Genomic DNA, 19,212 nt, shown 5'->3' on the forward strand with positions numbered 1-19,212 from the left:
CTCAGTGGCTGCGGTTCGCCATTCCCAGTCAATGGGAGCTGCAGGAAGTGGCAGCCAGCACATCCCTGTAGCCTACGCCACTTCTCGCAGCTCCCATTGGCCAGGAATGGTGAACTGCGGCCATTGGGAGCTGTGGGTGGCTGTGCCTGCGGATGGTCAATGTAAACAAACTGTCTCACAGCCCGCCAGCGGATTACCCTGATGGGCTGCGTGTGCCCACGGACCGCAGGTTGCCCACCACTGGGCTAGACAGTCCCTGACACGTGTTTCTTTAACCTATTCTTAAAATCCCTCAATGAGAAAGATTTTACAACAGTACTTATTTATCCTTTTGATAGTTTTTCCACAAATCTAACCTAGATCTCCCTTGCTGAAGATTAATTTACTTACTTATTATCCTGCCTTCAGTGGACGTGGAGAATAATAGATCACTGCCATCTTTATAACAGCCCTCAACATATCTGAAGATTGTTACCAGGTCCCCCGCACAGTTCTGTTTTCTCAAGACTAAACATGCCTTTTTTTAACCTTTCCTCACAGACCATATTATTTAAAAAACTTTTATAATTTTTGTTGCTCTTCTCTGGATTCTCTCCAATTTGTCCACATCTTTCTAAAAGTGTGGTGCCCAAAAACTGGACACACAACTTCAGTGGAGGCCTCACCAATGCCAAGTAGAGCAGAACAATTACTTCCTAGGTCTTACTCATCTCCAGATAATACACCCCAGCCTGTTTTAAAACTGCATCACATTGTTGGCTCATATTCAATTTGTGATCCAGTATAGCCACTAATTTATTAAATAGCAACCTCTTTTTATATACAAACCCACCTAATAATATACCATGATAATAGGATATTTACAGAAAAGCAAGCATTATAGTACTGTTTTCCAGAGATAAAGGGATGCTATTTTCCCCTGACTGTTATGTATGCCGTTGTGCTGAGGAACATATATATGCATTGTACAATTTTATATATATTGTATATATACACACACATACAATTTTATATATATTTATATACACACACAATATACATAAACACATACACAAATATGCATATTTCATATATCTATACACATAAAATATACATACATGTTTATATATGTATGTGGCACATAAAAATAAACATATACAAACATGCTATTAAAACAACATCTTGTTTAGTTTAATTTCAATATCAGTTTAGTGTAATTTGTGCATGAACATTTAATAATTTGGCGCCTAGTTTGCTTATTAAATAAAAGATATAAAAGTAAAAAAAATCTCACAGAAACAGCATACCTGTGTTCATTTTGACACTGGAGGTTTTGTTATAAAAGTCTTCAGTTTTCCTGCAGAAAACAAAATGATCTATTAATTTGTCACAACGCAATGGTATGTGATACAAAATGTCATCAGTGTTTTTGGGGGGTGGGAGAAGAGGAGACACTGGTGAATCAATGTCATAACAAGGATAGCCCTATTTTAAACACAGGCTTTAGTTAAACTGGCACCACTTGTGCCTGCCTCTAAAGTTAAAGTTGAGCCAACACTTCCATTATAACCTACCCTATTTTCAAAGATTTAGTATCTCATCTATAAACATTTGCATTGGCATGATATTTGCAATTGACTTTTGGTCTCCAGAATATCAACTAAAGAGCAGGTCACTTAAAGAAATGTATAAAATAAAAAAGCTGTTTATAGGTTTTATTTGATACTTTTCCATAGACAGATATACATAAAAAAAGACTAGGAACATTTTTTTAACAGCCAAAGTTATTAACTCTTTTCCCCAGTATTAATGTGCTAGAAGTGTAGCTTTATTTATAATTTAATATGGATATTTTTACTGACATTGTGATTTTCACCATTGGTTGCTGCAGTACTATCTACTGACTTAGGACCTGTTCCTGCTCCCATGGAAATCAATGACAAAATTCCCATTGCCTTTAATAGATTCAAGATCAGGCCCTAACACAGGAACGTTTCCAAATGCACCTTGCTGTTCCTTAAAGGATAATAATATGCATAGAAACAAATTATAAATACATTAATTCAGGAAGCAGGAATAGTTTGATTCTCTTGGGCTTGTGGATTCTTACACTTTATGACATTTAAAAACAACCAACCAAGAGAACAAATATCAACAAATACAAACAAGCAAACAAACAAATATCAAACAAGGAAACAACAACCAAAGAGGAGAAAGGACATCCTGAATTAAATCCAACACGTTGCCATTAACTCCTGATGCTCTGCCTATGTTTATCATGCTGATCTGAGATAAGGACAAGCTTGAACTGAATTTCCCCACTACAAACAGTTTGTGTCACAACTGTAATGTTATTTAATGGTTCAGAGGCTAGAGTCTCTCTTCTGTCTGGCCCATTCAGAGTGCTACACAGGCATAAAGGTGTAATAAAGGGGGTGGGGGAAGAGAGTTGCAGAATGGCTCCCCAGGGAACACCTCTGAGACAAGAGGCTGGCCCAGCCAGCGCACTGCTGCTGAAATGGCTCTACATTTCCCCCTCAGCTTCGTGTATTTGGGGTGCAGGAGGGGACATGTCCAAAAAAAACTGCACTCTGGCTATTCTCAGCTACCTTATTACATCTAGAGGCTGCTCTAATTTACACCACTGGGGCCAAGAGTTGGAGTTCAAGAGTGGTTTAAATCATCCTTTCTTCCTTCCTCCCTGTTCCTACAGCAAATACAGGGATAGGAAAAAAGAAAATTGGAATTTTTCATATTAAATACAAAACTAATGGTTTGTTACAAGTTTCCCCACTATTTTTACCATATGCTGTCCCTCGACCTCCCACTTTAAAGAACGATGGTGTGTACGATTAGAATGGTGCATTGGTTACAGTGTACTACCATATTAAATGAGGCCCCAATCTCAGGTGGGCTTTGAGATGCTACTGTAATTAATAAATAATAAATAAAATGCCTTAGACTGGGTGGGGCTGAATATCCTGAACTCCCACTGAAGTCAACAGGGATTGAGTGAACAGCACCTCTGAGGCTGAAACCTCTAGCAATTTATTCTCCTGTACTGATGCCCATGCAGAATGTACTTTGTACTACTGTAGAAATTCAATGTTATTTTTAATGATGCCTCATAAGATGATCAGACTGATTCCTCACTCAAATAAGACATTTTAATACTGCTAATACTATTTAAAAGCCAATTTCCTTTTGCTATACATTAAGGGAAGGAACAGGCAGATGTTAAAGAAATGGATCACCTTAGAAGCTAAGGGATAATACTGGGATGACTAATAAAATTTCAAGCCATTCTATTTATGCTAAAACTGCTGTATCAACAAATTAGCATCTGAGAATTCTCAGTAAACCATTTAAAGATTAAAGAAAGTCCAATCTATTTTCTTCAGTGTTGATAAACTGTCTTTGATTGTAACTAGGCTTACATAACAGTCACAAATTATTCTTGAAAGCTTCAAATTCTTGGAGTATTTTCATGCTGCTACAGGAGACAGCATTTTAAAGTAGTCATAGAATCATAGAATATTAGGGCTGGAAGAGACCTCAAGAAATCATTTAGTCCAATCCCCTGCTCAATCAGGACCAACACCAACTAAATCATCCCAGACAGGGCTTTGTCAAGCTGGACCTTAAAAACCTAGAAGGATGGAGATTCCACCACCTCCCTAGGTAATCCATTCCAGTGCTTCACTACCCTCCTAGTGAAATAGTGTTTCCTAATATCCAACCTAGAACTCCCCCATTGCAACTTGAGACCACTAGTACTTCTTCTGTCAACTGCCACCACTGAGAACAGCCTAGATCCATCCTCTTTGGAACCTCCCTTCAGGTAGTTGAAGGCTGCTATCAAATCCCCCCTCACTCTTCTCTTCCGCAGACTAAATAACCCCGTTCCCCCAGCCTCTCCTAGTAAGTCATGTGCCCCCTAATCATTTCCGTTGCCCTCTGCTGGACTCTATCCAATTTGTCCACCCCCCTTCTACAGTGGGGGGACTAAAACCTGATGCAATACTCCTCAGCAGTGCCGAATAGAGGGGAATAATCACTTTCCTCGATCTGCTGGCAATGCTCATATTAATACACCCCAATATGCCATGGCTTTCTTTGCAACTAAGGCACACTGCTGACTCATATCCAGCTTCTCATCCACTGTAATCCCCAGGTCCTTTTCTGCAGAACTGCCGCTTAACCACTTGATCCCCAGCCTGTAGCGGTGCATGGGATTCTTCCTTCCTAAGTGCAGGACTCTGCACTTGATCTTGTTGAACCTCATCAGATTTCTTTTGGTCCAATCCTCCTATTTGTCTAGGTCACTCTGGAACCTATCCCTACTCTCCAGTATAGCTACCTCTCCCCCCAGCTTAATATTATCAGCAAACTTGCTGAAGGTGCAATCAATCCCATCATCCAGATCATTAATAAAGATGTTGAACAAAACCGGCCACAGGACCAATCCCGGGGCACTCCTCTTGATACCAGCTGCCAACTAGACATCGAGCCGTTGATCACTACCCGTTGAGCCCAACAATCTAGCCAGCTTTCTATCCACATTATAGTCCATTCATCCAATCCATACTTCTTTAAATTGCTTGCAAGAATACTGTGGGAGACCGTGTCAAAAGCTTTGCTAAAGTCAAGATATATCACATCCACCACTTTCCCCATATCCACAGAGCCAGTTATCTCATCATAGAAGGCAATCAGGTTGGTCAGGCATGACTTGCCTTTGGTGAATCCATGTTGACTGTGCCTGATCACCTTCCTCTCCTCTAAGTGCTTCAAAATGAATTCCTTGAGGACCTGCTCCATGATTTTTCCAGGAACTGAAGTTCCCCGGGTTCTCTTTTCCCTTTTTAAAATATGGGCACTATATTTGCTTTTTTCCAATCATCCGGGACCTACCCTGATCACCATGAATTTTCAAAGACAATGGCCAATGGCTCTGCAATCATATCAGCCAACTCCCTCAGCACCCTTGGATGCATTAGATCCGGACCCATGGACTTGTGCATGTCCAGCTTTTCTAAATAGTCCTTAACCTGTTCTTTCACCACGAGGACTTCTCACCTCCTCCCATTTTGTGTTGTCCAGTTCAGCAGTCTGGGAGCTGAGCTTGTCTGTGAAGACGGAGGCAAAAAAAGCATTGAGTACTTCAGCTTTTTCCACATCATCTGTCACTATGTTGCCTCCCTCATTCAGTAGGGGTCCCACACTTTCCTTGACCACTTCTTGTAGCTAACATACCTGTAGAAATCCGTCTTTTTACCCTTCACATGCCTTGCTATCTGCAACTCTAATTGTGCTTTGGCCTTCCTGATTACACCACTGCATGCTCCAGCAATATTTTTATACTCCTCCCTAGTCATCTGTCCAAATTTCCACCTCTTGTAAGCTTCCTTTTTGAGTTTAAGCTCACCGAAGTTTTCACTGTTAAGCCAAGCTGGTCACCTGCCATATTTGCTATTCTTTCTGCACATCCGGATGGTTTGTTCCTGCGCCCTCAATATGGCTTCTTTAAAATACAGCCAGCTCTCCTGGACTCCTTGCCCCCTCAAATTAGCCTTCCAGGGAATCCTGCCCATCAGTTCTCTAAGAGAATCTAAGTCTGCTTTTCTGAAGTCCAGGGTCTGTATTTTGCTACTCTCCTTTCTTCCTTTTGTTTTCCTTCCTTTCTATTCGCTTGGAACTGAATTAGTGGTGGTTCCATGAAAACAGGCTATAAAATGCAACACTATTCAGACTCAGCAAAGACTCACCAAGTACAGAACTTTTTTTTACACCAAGATGTCAAAATGATTTCCAGCGGTTGAATTTGATTTATATACATAAAGTGTGTTTAGTTCATGCCAGAGTTTCACATACAATACTTTGCTTTTTCTTGCTAAAATTAAAACAAACTATGTTATCAATGGAAGTTGTTCTCTTTGAACCAAGGAAAGGTTTTATAAATCTAAGGAGATTACTTTCTACAGCAAGCTGCATACAATCAATGGGAGATTGCATACAAATCACCAAACACATTTCTGAAAAATCTGATCTCAAGTACACATATAAAGATTTAGGGGAAAATTATGGTCTTGTGTGCATGCACGTAAGTCAATACAAGCTGCACACCTATCAAAATTGTGCCCTTGCATTTTAACCAATTGCTGCTGCTAATCTAAAATGATTTTCAAACTCTTGATTGAGTATTAAGGGACATTTAAAACATTACTAATATTAGTAATAGAATTTTAAGGGACATCATGAATTTAAAAGTAACACCTCTATCAGATTTTTTTAATGAACTATTATTTAAAGCAATCTCTAATAAGTCTATAAAACTTAAAGCAATTAGAGAAAAGAAAAAGTGAGTTCCCTTTTGTTTCCTTAGTGTTGTTCTTTTGTGTGTAGTTTGTTTTCTGCAAAATTACTCTGTGTGGGTGTGCTCCATGGACATGAAGATATCTTGCCATTATTATTCATGATTTTGTCACATCAAGATTAGACTACTGCAGTGTGATCTACATGTGGCTACACCTTAAAACCATATGCAGAATTCTGCTGTTTGCCTATTGAAGAGGGCATCTCCCTGTGAGCATGTGTCGTCGGTGCTCTGGGATCTGCACTGATGACTTACTGGTTCCCAGGTAGAGTTCAAGGTGTTTGTTATGACCTATAAAACCCAAAATGGCCTGAGACTGGCCTGTTTTACAGACCACATCTCCCTGTACCATGGTTGCGATCAGAAGGGGTGCTTGAGCTGGATCCCTCTCATTATAAAAGAGAGGAGACAGCTGTCTCTGTCAGGACATTGGTACTCCAGAACTTGCTCTCCCACTTGCTAAAAAATAGCCCTAATTTTGCATGCTGCAAAAGCCATTGGTTCAATAGCATGTTTGGAAAGGGCTGAGCGTATGCTTCCCACAACGATGGAGGGTCAGAAAGGAGCTTCTGTAGGTAGCTGGCTGGCTAGTTCCTGTTGGAATGATTACTTTAATAATGCTAGGATTTTATTATATTATTAATGATGTGCTATGGTGTCTAGAATCTCAGGAAGGAATCTTTTCAATTATTTTAAACCTAAATAAATAAATGAACAAGGCCCACTGAAGTCAATAAAACTACTTGCGTGATTAAGTTAGGCAGGCCCTTCATATCTTTCTGAATATGGGCCTAGATGGGTCTAGATGAACAGTAATATAATACTGTCAGCTCAGAACCCGTTGGGTGAAGTTAAATAAGTGGGTCATATTATTAGTAATTGTCAGGGCTGTCCAGTGATTAAAAAAAAAACTAATGGTGATTAATCGCGCTGTTCAACAATAATAGAATACTGTTTATTTAAATATTTTTAGATGTTTTCTACATTTCAAATGTATTAATTTCAATTACAACACAGAATACCAAGTGCACAGTGCTCACTTTATATTAGTATTTTTGATTACAAATATTTGCACTGTAAAAATAACAAAAGAAATAGTATTTTGCAATTCACCTTATATAAGTGCAATCTCTTTATCATTAAAGTGCAACTTACAAATGTACATTTTTTTTGTTACATAACTGCACTCAAAAACAAACCAATGTAAAACTTCAGAACCTTCAAGTCCACTAAGTCCTACTTCTTGTTCTGCCAAGCACTCAGACAAACAAGTTTGTTTACATTTTCAGGAGATGCTGCTGTCCGTTTCTTGTTTAAAATGTCACTTGAAAGTGAGAACAGGCATTCACACGACACTTTTAAGACTACAAGAACGGCCATACTGGGTCAGATCAAAGGTCCATCTAGCCCAGGATCCTGTCTTCCAACAGTGGCCAATGCCAGGTGCCCCAGAAGGAATGAACAGAACAGGTAATCATCAGGTGATCCATTCCCTGTTGCTCATTCCCAGGTTCTGGCAAACAGAGGCAAGGGACATCATCCCTACCCATCCTGGCTAATAGCTATTGATGGACCTGTCCTCCATGAATTTATTTATTTTTTGAACCCTGTTATAGTCTTGACCTTCACAACATCCTCTGGCAAAGAGTTCCACAGGTTGACTGTACGTTGTGTGAAGAAATACTTCCTGTTGTTTGTTTTAAATCTGCTGCCTAATAATTTCACTTGGTGACCCCTAGTTCTTGTGTTATGAGAAGGAGTAAATAACACTTCCTTATTTACTTTCTCCATGCCAGTCATGATTTTATAGACCTCAGTCATATCCCCCATTAGTCGTCTCTTTTCCAAACTGAAAATCCCAGTCTTATTAATCTCTCCTCATACAGAAGCCTAATCATTTTTGTTGCCCTTTTCCGAACCTTTTCCAATTCCAATTCCAATTTTGTAGTCGGCATTGCAAAGTATTTACTTGCCAGATATGCTAAAGGTTCGTATGCCTTTTCATGCTTCGCCACCATTCCAGAGGTGCTTCCGTGCTGATGACATTAAAAAAATAATGCGTTAATTAAATTTGTGACCGAGTCCCTTGGGGGAGAACTGCATGTCACCTCCTCTGTTTTACCTGCATTCTGCCATATATTTCATGTTATAGCAGTCTCGGATGATGACCCAGCACATGTTGTTTGTTTTAAGAACACTTTCACTGCAGATTTGACAAATCGCAAAAAAGATACCAATGTGAGATTTCTAAAAATAGCTACATCACTTGACCCAAGGTTTAAGAATCTGAAGAGCCAGCTACAATAGTGCCATGCAAAGGCCTGTGTCATAAATATAAAGGGAAGGGTAACCACCTTTCTGTATACAGAATTATAAAATCCCTCCTGGCCAGAGGCAAAACCCTTTCACTTGTAAAGGCTTAAGAAGCTAAGATAACCTTACTGGCACCTGACCAAAATGACCAATGAGGAGACAAGATATTTTCAAAGCTGGGGGAGGGGGGAACAAAGGGTCTGTCCGTCTGTGTGATGTTTTTGCCGGGACCAGAGCAGGAATGCTCTTCAGAACTTCTGTTAAGTTAGTAAGTAATCTAGCTAGAAATGCATTAGATTTCCTTTTGTTAAATGGCTGGTAAAATAGGGTGTGCTGAATGGAATGTATATTCCTGTTTTTGTGTCTTTTTGTAACTTAAGGTTTTGCTTAGAGGGATTCTCTATGTTTTGAATCTGATTACCCTATAAGGTATTTACCATCCTGATTTTACAGAGGTGATTCTTTTACTTTTTCTTTAATTAAAATTCTTCTTTTAAGATCCTGATTGCTTTTTCATTGTTCTTAAGATCCAAGGGTTTGGGTCTGTGTTCACCTATAAAAATTGGTGAGGATTTTTATCAAGCCTTTCCCAGGTAAGGGGGTGTAGGGCTTGAGGGGAAGACGTCTCCAAGTGGGCTCTTTCCCTGTTCTTTGTTTAACACGCTTAGTGGTGGCAGCATAGGGTTCAAGGACAAGGCAAAGTTTGTACCTTGAGGAAGTTTTTAACCTAAGCTGATAAGTTAGAGTTCAGAGTGGGGAAGGAAACTTGACAGCCTGTTCTCACTTTCAGTGACATTGTAAACAAAAAGCGGGCATCATTCTCTCCTGCAAATGTACAGAAACTTGGTTGTCGGAGCAATGTCACAACCCAAGGTAAACAACCGGGCTGGCCAATTGTCAGCCCACCACAAGAAACAACAAAAACCCCCCATCTTACAGCAGGTTCTTGTCATGTACACCAAAAGGAGCCGTATGCAGATCCGCTAACATAAAAGGCGCCAACCCGGGAGGCGAAAAAGTGTGTCAAGTGCATAAATCAAAGGTGTCGTGTGCAGAGAACCAAAAGCAGACCCGCTGACGTAAAAGACCCCCAATCCGGAACCCAGAAGGCAGAAAAGCTAAGTGACCTATAGCAAAATGATACGACCCCAACAAAGCCCCATAAAATACAGCAGCCAACAAGCGAAACAGGGGGATTTTCCGTGTGTACGCCAAGGAGACTGATCATCCCTCGACCGAGATAATCCTCCTGTTAGCACTGGCCCGTGTCGTGTCCTGTTTATTGTAATTTACCCTATGCCTACCATGTGATTGGTGTCTGCACTGCTGGTCAGTTGGCTCGGATGTGTGGTATGTATGTAACTTTTCCTATCCCCTTTAAGTCTGTAATTCTCCCTCCTTCCCCTTTGCCTAAGAAGTTGTATAATTTGAATTGTCTATGGGCAAACTGTTTGCTCTATTCCCCAGCCACCGCGTAACTTTGTTTATCCAATAAACATTGCCGCTGTGCATTTTTATCAATTCACTTGTCAGTGGGTTTGTGTTTTACCCAGTAAAATAATTCCCGAGCCCGCTAGTGCCACAGACAAGCAATTGACTGAACAAGAAGTAGGACTGAGTGGACTTGTAGGCTCTAAAGTTTTACATTGGTTTGTTTTTGAGTGCAGTTATGTAACAAAAAAAAATCTACATTTGTAAGCTGCACTTTCATGATAAAGAGATTGCACTACAGTACTTGTATGAGGTGAATCGCAAAATACAATTTCTTTTGTTTATCATTTTAGAGTGCAAATATTTGTAATGAAAATAATAATATAAAGTGAGCACTGAATACTTTGTACTCTGTATTGTAATTGAAATCAATATATTTGAAAATGTAGAAAAACATTATCCAAAATATTTAATAAATTTCAATCAGTAGTCTATTGTTTAATAGTGCAATTAAAACTGTGATTAATCATGACTAATTTTTTAAATCATAATTAATTTGAGTTAATCACATGAGTTAACTGCAATTAATCGACAGCCCTAGTAATTGTCATTTATCACTACTACTTAACACATTTTTTTTCTTTTGGGATGAAAAGGGTAGATCAGACAAAACATTCAGTACTACTACATACAACAAACAAAAACCCTGTCCCTATTAGTGTATCATTTGATGGATCAATTACCTGCAAAAATGTGTTCTTGGTTTTAAGAACCCAAGTGAATTGTTTGAACATGACTGACTGAATCAAACATTTTCTCATATGCATTCAGCACTATTTCCACAAGATGGATGGATGCCACCCAAAAATGTAAGGGTCTGACGCTTTATTCATGAGTTCAAATACATCTCTCCGATTTATTCCCTACCCTTCTCCCAGAAGTACAAAAATTAGGAAATAGAAAATATGATTTTATGGCAGACAATTTATTTTTATCAAGTGAATTCCAGAATGCACCCCTTTATAGTCATTATCACTATAATGGATTCTTTACCTCTCCCGATTCCACTAAAAAACATCTTTGGTAAATGAAGCAATGGCCACTTACTACTGGTTGCAGATGGCAAAGCAGCAGGATACATACATCTGTGTGATCTGGCAAGCAAGTTATTAATTTTGTTTTTGTTAGGTAGTCAGCAACACCCAGATGTTTGAGGGGTGGGTGGGGAGGGAACGGGTTTTCCAGATTTGTGAGAGGAAGGGGGAGTCAGATCTGCACTAATCTTGTTTGACAGATTCACCGCTTGAGCTCCTACCAAGGACTGCAGCCTGGTGGATAAAGTATCTGCAAAACTGATGGGAGAGGGCAAATTAATCACTGAATTTACACCAGGGATGGGATAGTCAAAATCAGTTCAAATACTGTGGAGGCTGTTCTACTGCACTTTCTCTCAACTCACTTGAGTCACTACCAGGTGCTTAGAACCCTTTTTGCAAATGAGGAGGGAATTATTTTTGTGGGGATTAAAGAGTCAGGTAATACTCCTGGCCATTTCTCTTCAATAGCTGTATTATTGTTTGCAACTTTATATATTTAATGGAGGAGAAAGAAAATGTGGGCACTCTCTAAAATCACTGGTTTTTATCAGAGACACAAGGTAAATAAGATAATCTCTTTTATTGGACCAACTTTTGTTGGTGAGAGAGACAAGCTTTCAAGCTTACACAGAACTCCTCTTCAGGTTTGGGAAATTACCGGAAGAAGAGCTCTTGGAAGAAGAGCTGACTCTTCTTCCAAGAGCTCTTTGTAGGTCGAAAGCTTGTCTTTCTCTTCAACAGAAATTGGTCCAATAAAAGGTATTACCTCACTCACCTTGTCTCTCTAATTATCCTGGGACTAACATGGTTACAATACCACAGCATGCAACAATGTTTTTAATCAGGTAGCTGCATCACACTAAAACCAGTTATTTTGTTGGACCGTGTAGCGGTGATGGACTTAACACTAACAGTAGCATCAGAATGTATAAATAGTGCCAGTTGGTGCTTCCATTTCAGGTTTTGCTGGTCATGCGGAGTCAAAACTCATAGGAATGGGTGATGCCTGTTAATTTTCTTTTCTTCTTTTAGGTTTTTCCATGATCCTCAAAATATTTGTTTCAGACCCGGAGCCAACGGAAAAGGGATAGGGGAGATGAGACTGCAGCGACAGGTGGTACAGAAAGTAGCATGACAAATTGCATAAGACCATGTCAGTGGCAACTCATATGTGAAGCTGTGAAGACAAGAAATCTCTGCCCTGCTGTGCCCCAGTGCTCAGAAAATAGAGTGTACAAAGCTGTGGTTTATATGAAAATACATTAGTTAGTGAGCTCACAGGCATACCACAGTCATCCAAACCATGGCAAGAAAAATCATCGCTATGGATTTTGTTTATGCATGTGCATAAGTTAACAAAAAATACTGAAAATGATAAAAATATAAATAAGTCATAAGAAAATGTACAAAGAGGTTTTGTTTCTTCCCTTGGATTTAATATAAGTGTAGTTACACTGCAGTGGTGGGACAGTGAGAGTGCATGTATTAGGCCCCAATTCAGTAAAGCATTTAAGCACATGCTGAAGTAGACCCATGGGCCTACTTAGGTGCTTAAAGTTCAGCATCTGCTTCATTGCTTTGCTGGCCCCTGGCCATATTGCCCAGTCCTGTGAAGAACTGAGCACTTCAAATCCCATTAAAGTCATTTGGACTAAGTGGAGCCAAGTAGCCAAAGTAGCACAATAAAATGGCCTAATAGGCTTCTGTTATTTTAGATTTAAAATTCTTGACTGTGGGGCCAGTCCTCACAGATGTCAATTTTTGCACAGCTTCATATGTGATTTTTATGCAAAGTATTTTCAAATATGCTAATAATGTAAATAAATAATTGAACCACCAGCAAATAATTTGTATATGACCAAAAACTTAAGTTTAAAGTCAATAAACTCTGTCCCAGGAAGTGGTGGGGGAAGAAACAGCACTAAATTGGCAACTGTGGCAGGTGCATGGGTGTGGAAAGGTGTATGGTGAGTAGGTGGGTCCTGAGTGGGGAAAGTTGGTGAAGCTGGGTTTGTGGGGCTAACTAGGAAAATCTGTGAGGCGGAGTTGATGTAGCTGGGAGGTAATAAAGGGAAATAGCATTTGTGCAGATGCTTGGAGGTAAAACAGGAGCAAGCTCAGTGGCTGGGGTTAAAAGTTGGGGTGAGGGGAAGCCGGGTTTTGTGGATATGTCCAGGAGGTACAGGATGGTGGTGGCTGAAGGTATCAGTGGTTGTGGAAGGTGTCTGAGTGTAGCTGGATAGCTTGGTAGAGAAGCTTGAGACAGCTAGGTTTCTGGGGAGTATCCATGGGAACGATGGAAGTAGGGGAAGGGATTTCTGAGATCTGAGTAGGGAAGGACGGGTAACTTAGGGGGAGCTGGGTGGATGGCTTCAGGAAGATTGGGGGGATCTAAAATATATTTGTATTCTTTTTACTAAATTACAAAGACAAATAAGGATAAAAACCTGAGATGGCCTAGTTGTTAAAGACAATACTACCAATAATGACCTGTTTTTTCCCATGACACTACTAAAATGCAAGACTTGAATAGCATGTATATATTATTTTTTCCTTTTCTCCTGTGGCTGTGTGCATGCATGCACACATACACACACCTCACAGCAAAATGACCGACCAAGGTTTATTATTTTATCAACTACAATTGGTTAATAACATAGTTAGCATATCCTGACTGGTTCAGAACTTAGATTGGTTAATAATTAAATCACACAGTGTGTTAATATCATGTGCTGCAAAGAGCCCCGGGAGACACATTAAAGAGCCATTTGTGGCTTGGGAGCCTCAGTCTGAGTATCACTGCTCTAAAGAGTTGTAGATGGAGGTTTTTCATCCAATACCATCAGTTTAACGTGCTCTACTTCCTGGAGGAAAGACAGCTCGTCATTCTGTAGATACACTATCAGGGACAATGAAAGACGTTTCTGAAATGTGAAAAAGTCTTTGTGAAGAAGGAAGCCTCCCCTTCCTTACATATATTCCGACACTGCAGTAGGTGGAATGAGTATGTCTAAACTACAATTTCTAGCTGTATGCAGAAGTTAGTGGTTGGCAAAACACACAAAGTGTCCCTCTAAGGAAGAGAAACAGAAAGCAGGGAAGCAAAGCTAAGCAGTAGTATATTCTGGAAAAGGAATCTAATAAAGTCTCATCCCTTTCTTCCTCCCCTAGTCATATGATCTTTAGGGGAAGAAGTACTGTAAGGCTAGATTTCCTCCTCTCATCAGCAATATCTTCAACAAGACCAATAAGACCCAACTCACTCTGCCCCCCACCCAGCAGAGTAGATCATCTGGAGGAGCAAGCTGATCACTATCTGAACCTAGGGCAGAGGGTATGGGAAGCAGGGTGGGTTTGGTCCATGTTGGTGGATTAGCTACTCACATTTCAGGAATCATTTCATTCAGCTCTCTCAGTAAGCTATATGTAGCCACAACTAGAGATTCCACCCAGGACACCCCTCACCCTAACAATCTTATCTCTGGCACCCTTACCTCCTCATTTTTGTGATTCCTCCCTAAACCAAGGACCAGGAGATGAAGCTAAAGCATGACTATCCAAGTGCGATGAGTGTGAAAGGGAATTAGGAATTCAGGGCCAGATCCTCAGCCCCTGCTCCAACTGCTTAGTGCTGCTCAAAGCAGCTGGAAAGCTATATTAACCAGATATTCCAATGTTTAGGAATCCCTGGCAGTCAGAGTTGGAATAGCTGACTCTTACATCACCCTCTCCCAACCCCTGATGAAGTGGATGTGTTAGGGGCTAACTGGGAGAAAGTCCCCCCTTAGGGCCATAGTCAATTAATGTTCGGGACTAGCGAGCCAAGGATCCAGCTAGCACAGAGCTGATCTCACGGTTGGGGTCCTTCTTTGTACCCCATCTCCAGCTGAGCCCACTTTTGAGGCACAATGAGAATCTGGGCCTCAATCTCTGCAACGAATGGCCTAGTGCTGTTGGAGTCACAAAGTACAGCAGACAGGAGATATAGGGTGACACTCTGATAACTGTGATATGGGACTCCTAGACAAGCAGGACCATATTTTACTGCATAATCACAAAGGTGTTAGGCAGTCACAGTGTAGGAGCTTCTCATAATGAACATTTACTGTTGAAAGTCACTCTTTTTCCCTTGACTACTTAATATGGTACCTTCTATGGGGACATTCTTTACTTTGAGATTCAGTGAAAATGAATTAACTGTCCTTTTGGTATTACCCTGAATTGAGTTTTTAAAGATCCTCTAGGTAAATTGGCTTATTTCAATTACAGTATACAGTACCATTTGCTAAACAACCAACAACCACAAATGTCTCAAGCCATTGCATTGTGCTGATGACCTCAGAGGTTTGTCTTCTCTCCTCCTTCACTTTATTTTCACTTCAAAGAAAAGTTTATCAAGGAATTTGACTAGCTGTGCACTGAAAAAACAACAAGTTGATCTTGACCTTTGTACTTAAATTCAAAATCTGCAGTTACTGTCTCCCTTATTATTTCCCCCCCTCCCTCAAGATGTATCTCAAATACTTTAAGTAACATGGGGAATTTCAGGATGTATTTCTGAAAATAAACCAAAAAGAAAAGGAGTACTTGTGGCACCTTAGAGACTAACAAATTTATTAGAGCATAAGCTTTCGTGAGCTACAGCTCACTTCATCGGATGCATTTGGTGGAAAAAACAGAGGAGAGATTTATATACACGCACACAGAGAACATGAAACAATGGGTTTATCATACACACTGTAAGGAGAGTGATCACTTAAGATAAGCCATCACCAACAGCAGGGGGGGGAAGGAGGAAAACCTTTCATGGTGACAAGCAGGTAGGCTAATTCCAGCAGTTAACAAGAATATCAGAGGAACAGTGGGGGGTGGGGTGGGAGGGAGAAATACCATGGGGAAATAGTTTTACTTTGTGTAATGACTCATCCATTCCCAGTCTCTATTCAAGCCTAAGTTAATTGTATCCAGTTTGCAAATTAATTCCAATTCAGCAGTCTCTCGTTGGAGTCTGTTTTTGAAGCTTTTTTGTTGAAGTATAGCCACTCTTAGGTCTGTGATCGAGTGACCAGAGAGATTGAAGTGTTCTCCAACTGGTTTTTGAATGTTATAATTCTTGACGTCTGATTTGTGTCCATTCATTCTTTTACGTAGAGACTGTCCAGTTTGGCCAATGTACATGGCAGAGGGGCATTGCTGGCACATGATGGCATATATCACATTGGTAGATGCACAGGTGAACGAGCCTCTGATGGTGTGGCTGATGTGATTAGGCCCTATGATGGTATCCCCTGAATAGATATGTGGACAGAGTTGGCAACGGGCTTTGTTGCAAGGATAGGTTCCTGGGTTAGTGGTTCTGTTGTGTGGTGTGTGGTTGCTGGTGAGTATTTGCTTCAGATTGGGGGGCTGTTTGTAAGCAAGGACTGGTCTGTCTCCCAAGATCTGAGAGAGCGATGGCTCGTCCTTCAGGATAGGTTGTAGATCCTTGATGATGCGTTGGAGGGGTTTTAGTTGGGGGCTGAAGGTGATGGCTAGTGGCGTTCTGTTGTTTTCTTTGTTGGGCCTGTCCTGTAGTAGGTGACTTCTGGGTACTCTTCTGGCTCTGTCAATCTGTTTCTTCACTTCAGCAGGTGGGTACTGTAGTTGTAGGAATGCATGATAGAGATCTTGTAGGTGTTTGTCTCTGTCTGAGGGGTTGGAGCAAATGCGGTTATATCGTAGCGCTTGGCTGTAGACAATGGATCGAGTGGTATGATCTGGATGAAAGCTAGAGGCATGTAGGTAGGAATAGCGGTCAGTAGGTTTCCGATATAGGGTGGTGTTTATGTGACCATCGCTTATTAGCACCGTAGTGTCCAGGAAGTGGATCTCTTGTGTGGACTGGTCCAGGCTGAGGTTGATGGTGGGATGGAAATTGTTGAAATCATGGTGGAATTCCTCAAGAGCTTCTTTTCCATGGGTCCAGATGATGAAGATGTCATCAATGTAGCGCAAGTAGAGTAGGGGCATTAGGGAACGAGAGCTGAGGAAGCGTTGTTCTAAGTCAGCCATAAAAATGTTGGCATACTGTGGGGCCATGCGGGTACCCATCGCAGTGCCGCTGATTTGAAGGTATACATTGTCACCAAATGTGAAATAGTTATGGGTCAGGACAAAGTCACAAAGTTCTGCCACCAGGTTAGCCGTGACAGTATCGGGGATACTGTTCCTGACGGCTTGTAGTCCATCTTTGTGTGGAATGTTGGTGTAGAGGGCTTCTACATCCATAGTGGCTAGGATGGTGTTTTTAGGAAGATCACCAATGGACTGTAGTTTCCTCAGGAAATCGGTGGTGTCTCGAAGATAGCTGGGAGTGCTGGTAACGAAGGGCCTGAGGAGGGAGTCTACATAGCCAGACAATCCTGCTGTCAGGGTGCCAATGCCTGAGATCCAACTATACTCTTAGCCCAGCGGAAGAATCTGTCCTATCTCGGGGCCTCTCCTTTTGCCCCTCCACCCCCACGAACATGATACAGTTCTGTGGTGACCTAGAATCCTATTTTCGACGTCTCAGACTCAAGGAATATTTCCAACACACCTCTGACCAACATATTAACCCACAGAGACCTTCCTGCCAACACTACAAAAAGAAGGATTCTAGGTGGACTCCTCCTGAAGGTCGAAACAGCAGCCTGGATTTCTACATAGACTGCTTCCGCCGACGTGCACGAGCTGAAATTGTGGAAAAGCAGCATCGCTTACCCCATAACCTCAGCCATGCAGAACACAGTGCCATCCACAGCCTCAGAAACAACTCTGACATCATAATCAAAAAGGCTGACAAAGGAGGTGCTGTCGTCATCATGAATAGGTCAGAGTATGAACAAGAGGCTACTAGGCAGCTCTCCAACACCACTTTCTACAAGCCATTACCCTCTGATCCCACTGAGAGTTACCAAAAGAAACTACAGCATTTGCTCAAGAAACTCCCTGAAAAAGCACAAGAACAAATCCGCACAGACACACCCCTGGAGCCAGGACCTGGGGTATTCTATCTGCTACCCAAGATCCATAAACCTGGAAATCCTGGACGCCCCATCATCTCAGGCATTGGCACCCTGACAGCAGGATTGTCTGGCTATGTAGACTCCCTCCTCAGGCCCTTCGTTACCAGCACTCCCAGCTATCTTCGAGACACCACCGATTTCCTGAGGAAACTACAGTCCATTGGTGATCTTCCTAAAAACACCATCCTAGCCACTATGGATGTAGAAGCCCTCTACACCAACATTCCACACAAAGATGGACTACAAGCCGTCAGGAACAGTATCCCCGATACTGTCACGGCTAACCTGGTGGCAGAACTTTGTGACTTTGTCCTGACCCATAACTATTTCACATTTGGTGACAATGTATACCTTCAAATCAGCGGCACTGCGATGGGTACCCGCATGGCCCCACAGTATGCCAACATTTTTATGGCTGACTTAGAACAACGCTTCCTCAGCTCTCGTTCCCTAATGCCCCTACTCTACTTGCGCTACATTGATGACATCTTCATCATCTGGACCCATGGAAAAGAAGCTCTTGAGGAATTCCACCATGATTTCAACAATTTCCATCCCACCATCAACCTCAGCCTGGACCAGTCCACACAAGAGATCCACTTCCTGGACACTACGGTGCTAATAAGCGATGGTCACATAAACACCACCCTATATCGGAAACCTACTGACCGCTATTCCTACCTACATGCCTCTAGCTTTCATCCAGATCATACCACTCGATCCATTGTCTACAGCCAAGCGCTACGATATAACCGCATTTGCTCCAACCCCTCAGACAGAGACAAACACCTACAAGATCTCTATCATGCATTCCTACAACTACAGTACCCACCTGCTGAAGTGAAGAAACAGATTGACAGAGCCAGAAGAGTACCCAGAAGTCACCTACTACAGGACAGGCCCAACAAAGAAAACAACAGAACGCCACTAGCCATCACCTTCAGCCCCCAACTAAACCCCTCCAACGCAT

The 19,212-nt window shown here is 41.4% G+C and overlaps 1 protein-coding gene across 7 annotated transcripts in view; it reads right to left on the reverse strand.

The window, feature by feature from the left end:
- Window positions 1-19,212, reverse strand: part of SORBS2 (sorbin and SH3 domain containing 2) — a 272,899-nt gene that overhangs the window by 145,073 nt on the left and 108,614 nt on the right. For all 7 annotated transcript variants that reach the window (XM_043513619.1, XM_038400107.2, XM_043513624.1 and 4 more), the window contains one exon: window positions 1,287-1,336. In XM_043513619.1, the coding sequence (XP_043369554.1) occupies window positions 1,287-1,296 (10 nt within the window). In that variant the 5' untranslated portion in view covers window positions 1,297-1,336. Of the gene's footprint in view, window positions 1-1,286; window positions 1,337-19,212 lie in introns of those variants that run through there.

Source organism: Dermochelys coriacea, chromosome 4, assembly GCF_009764565.3.
Source record: "Dermochelys coriacea isolate rDerCor1 chromosome 4, rDerCor1.pri.v4, whole genome shotgun sequence".
Taxonomy (NCBI): Eukaryota; Metazoa; Chordata; order Testudines; family Dermochelyidae; genus Dermochelys; species Dermochelys coriacea.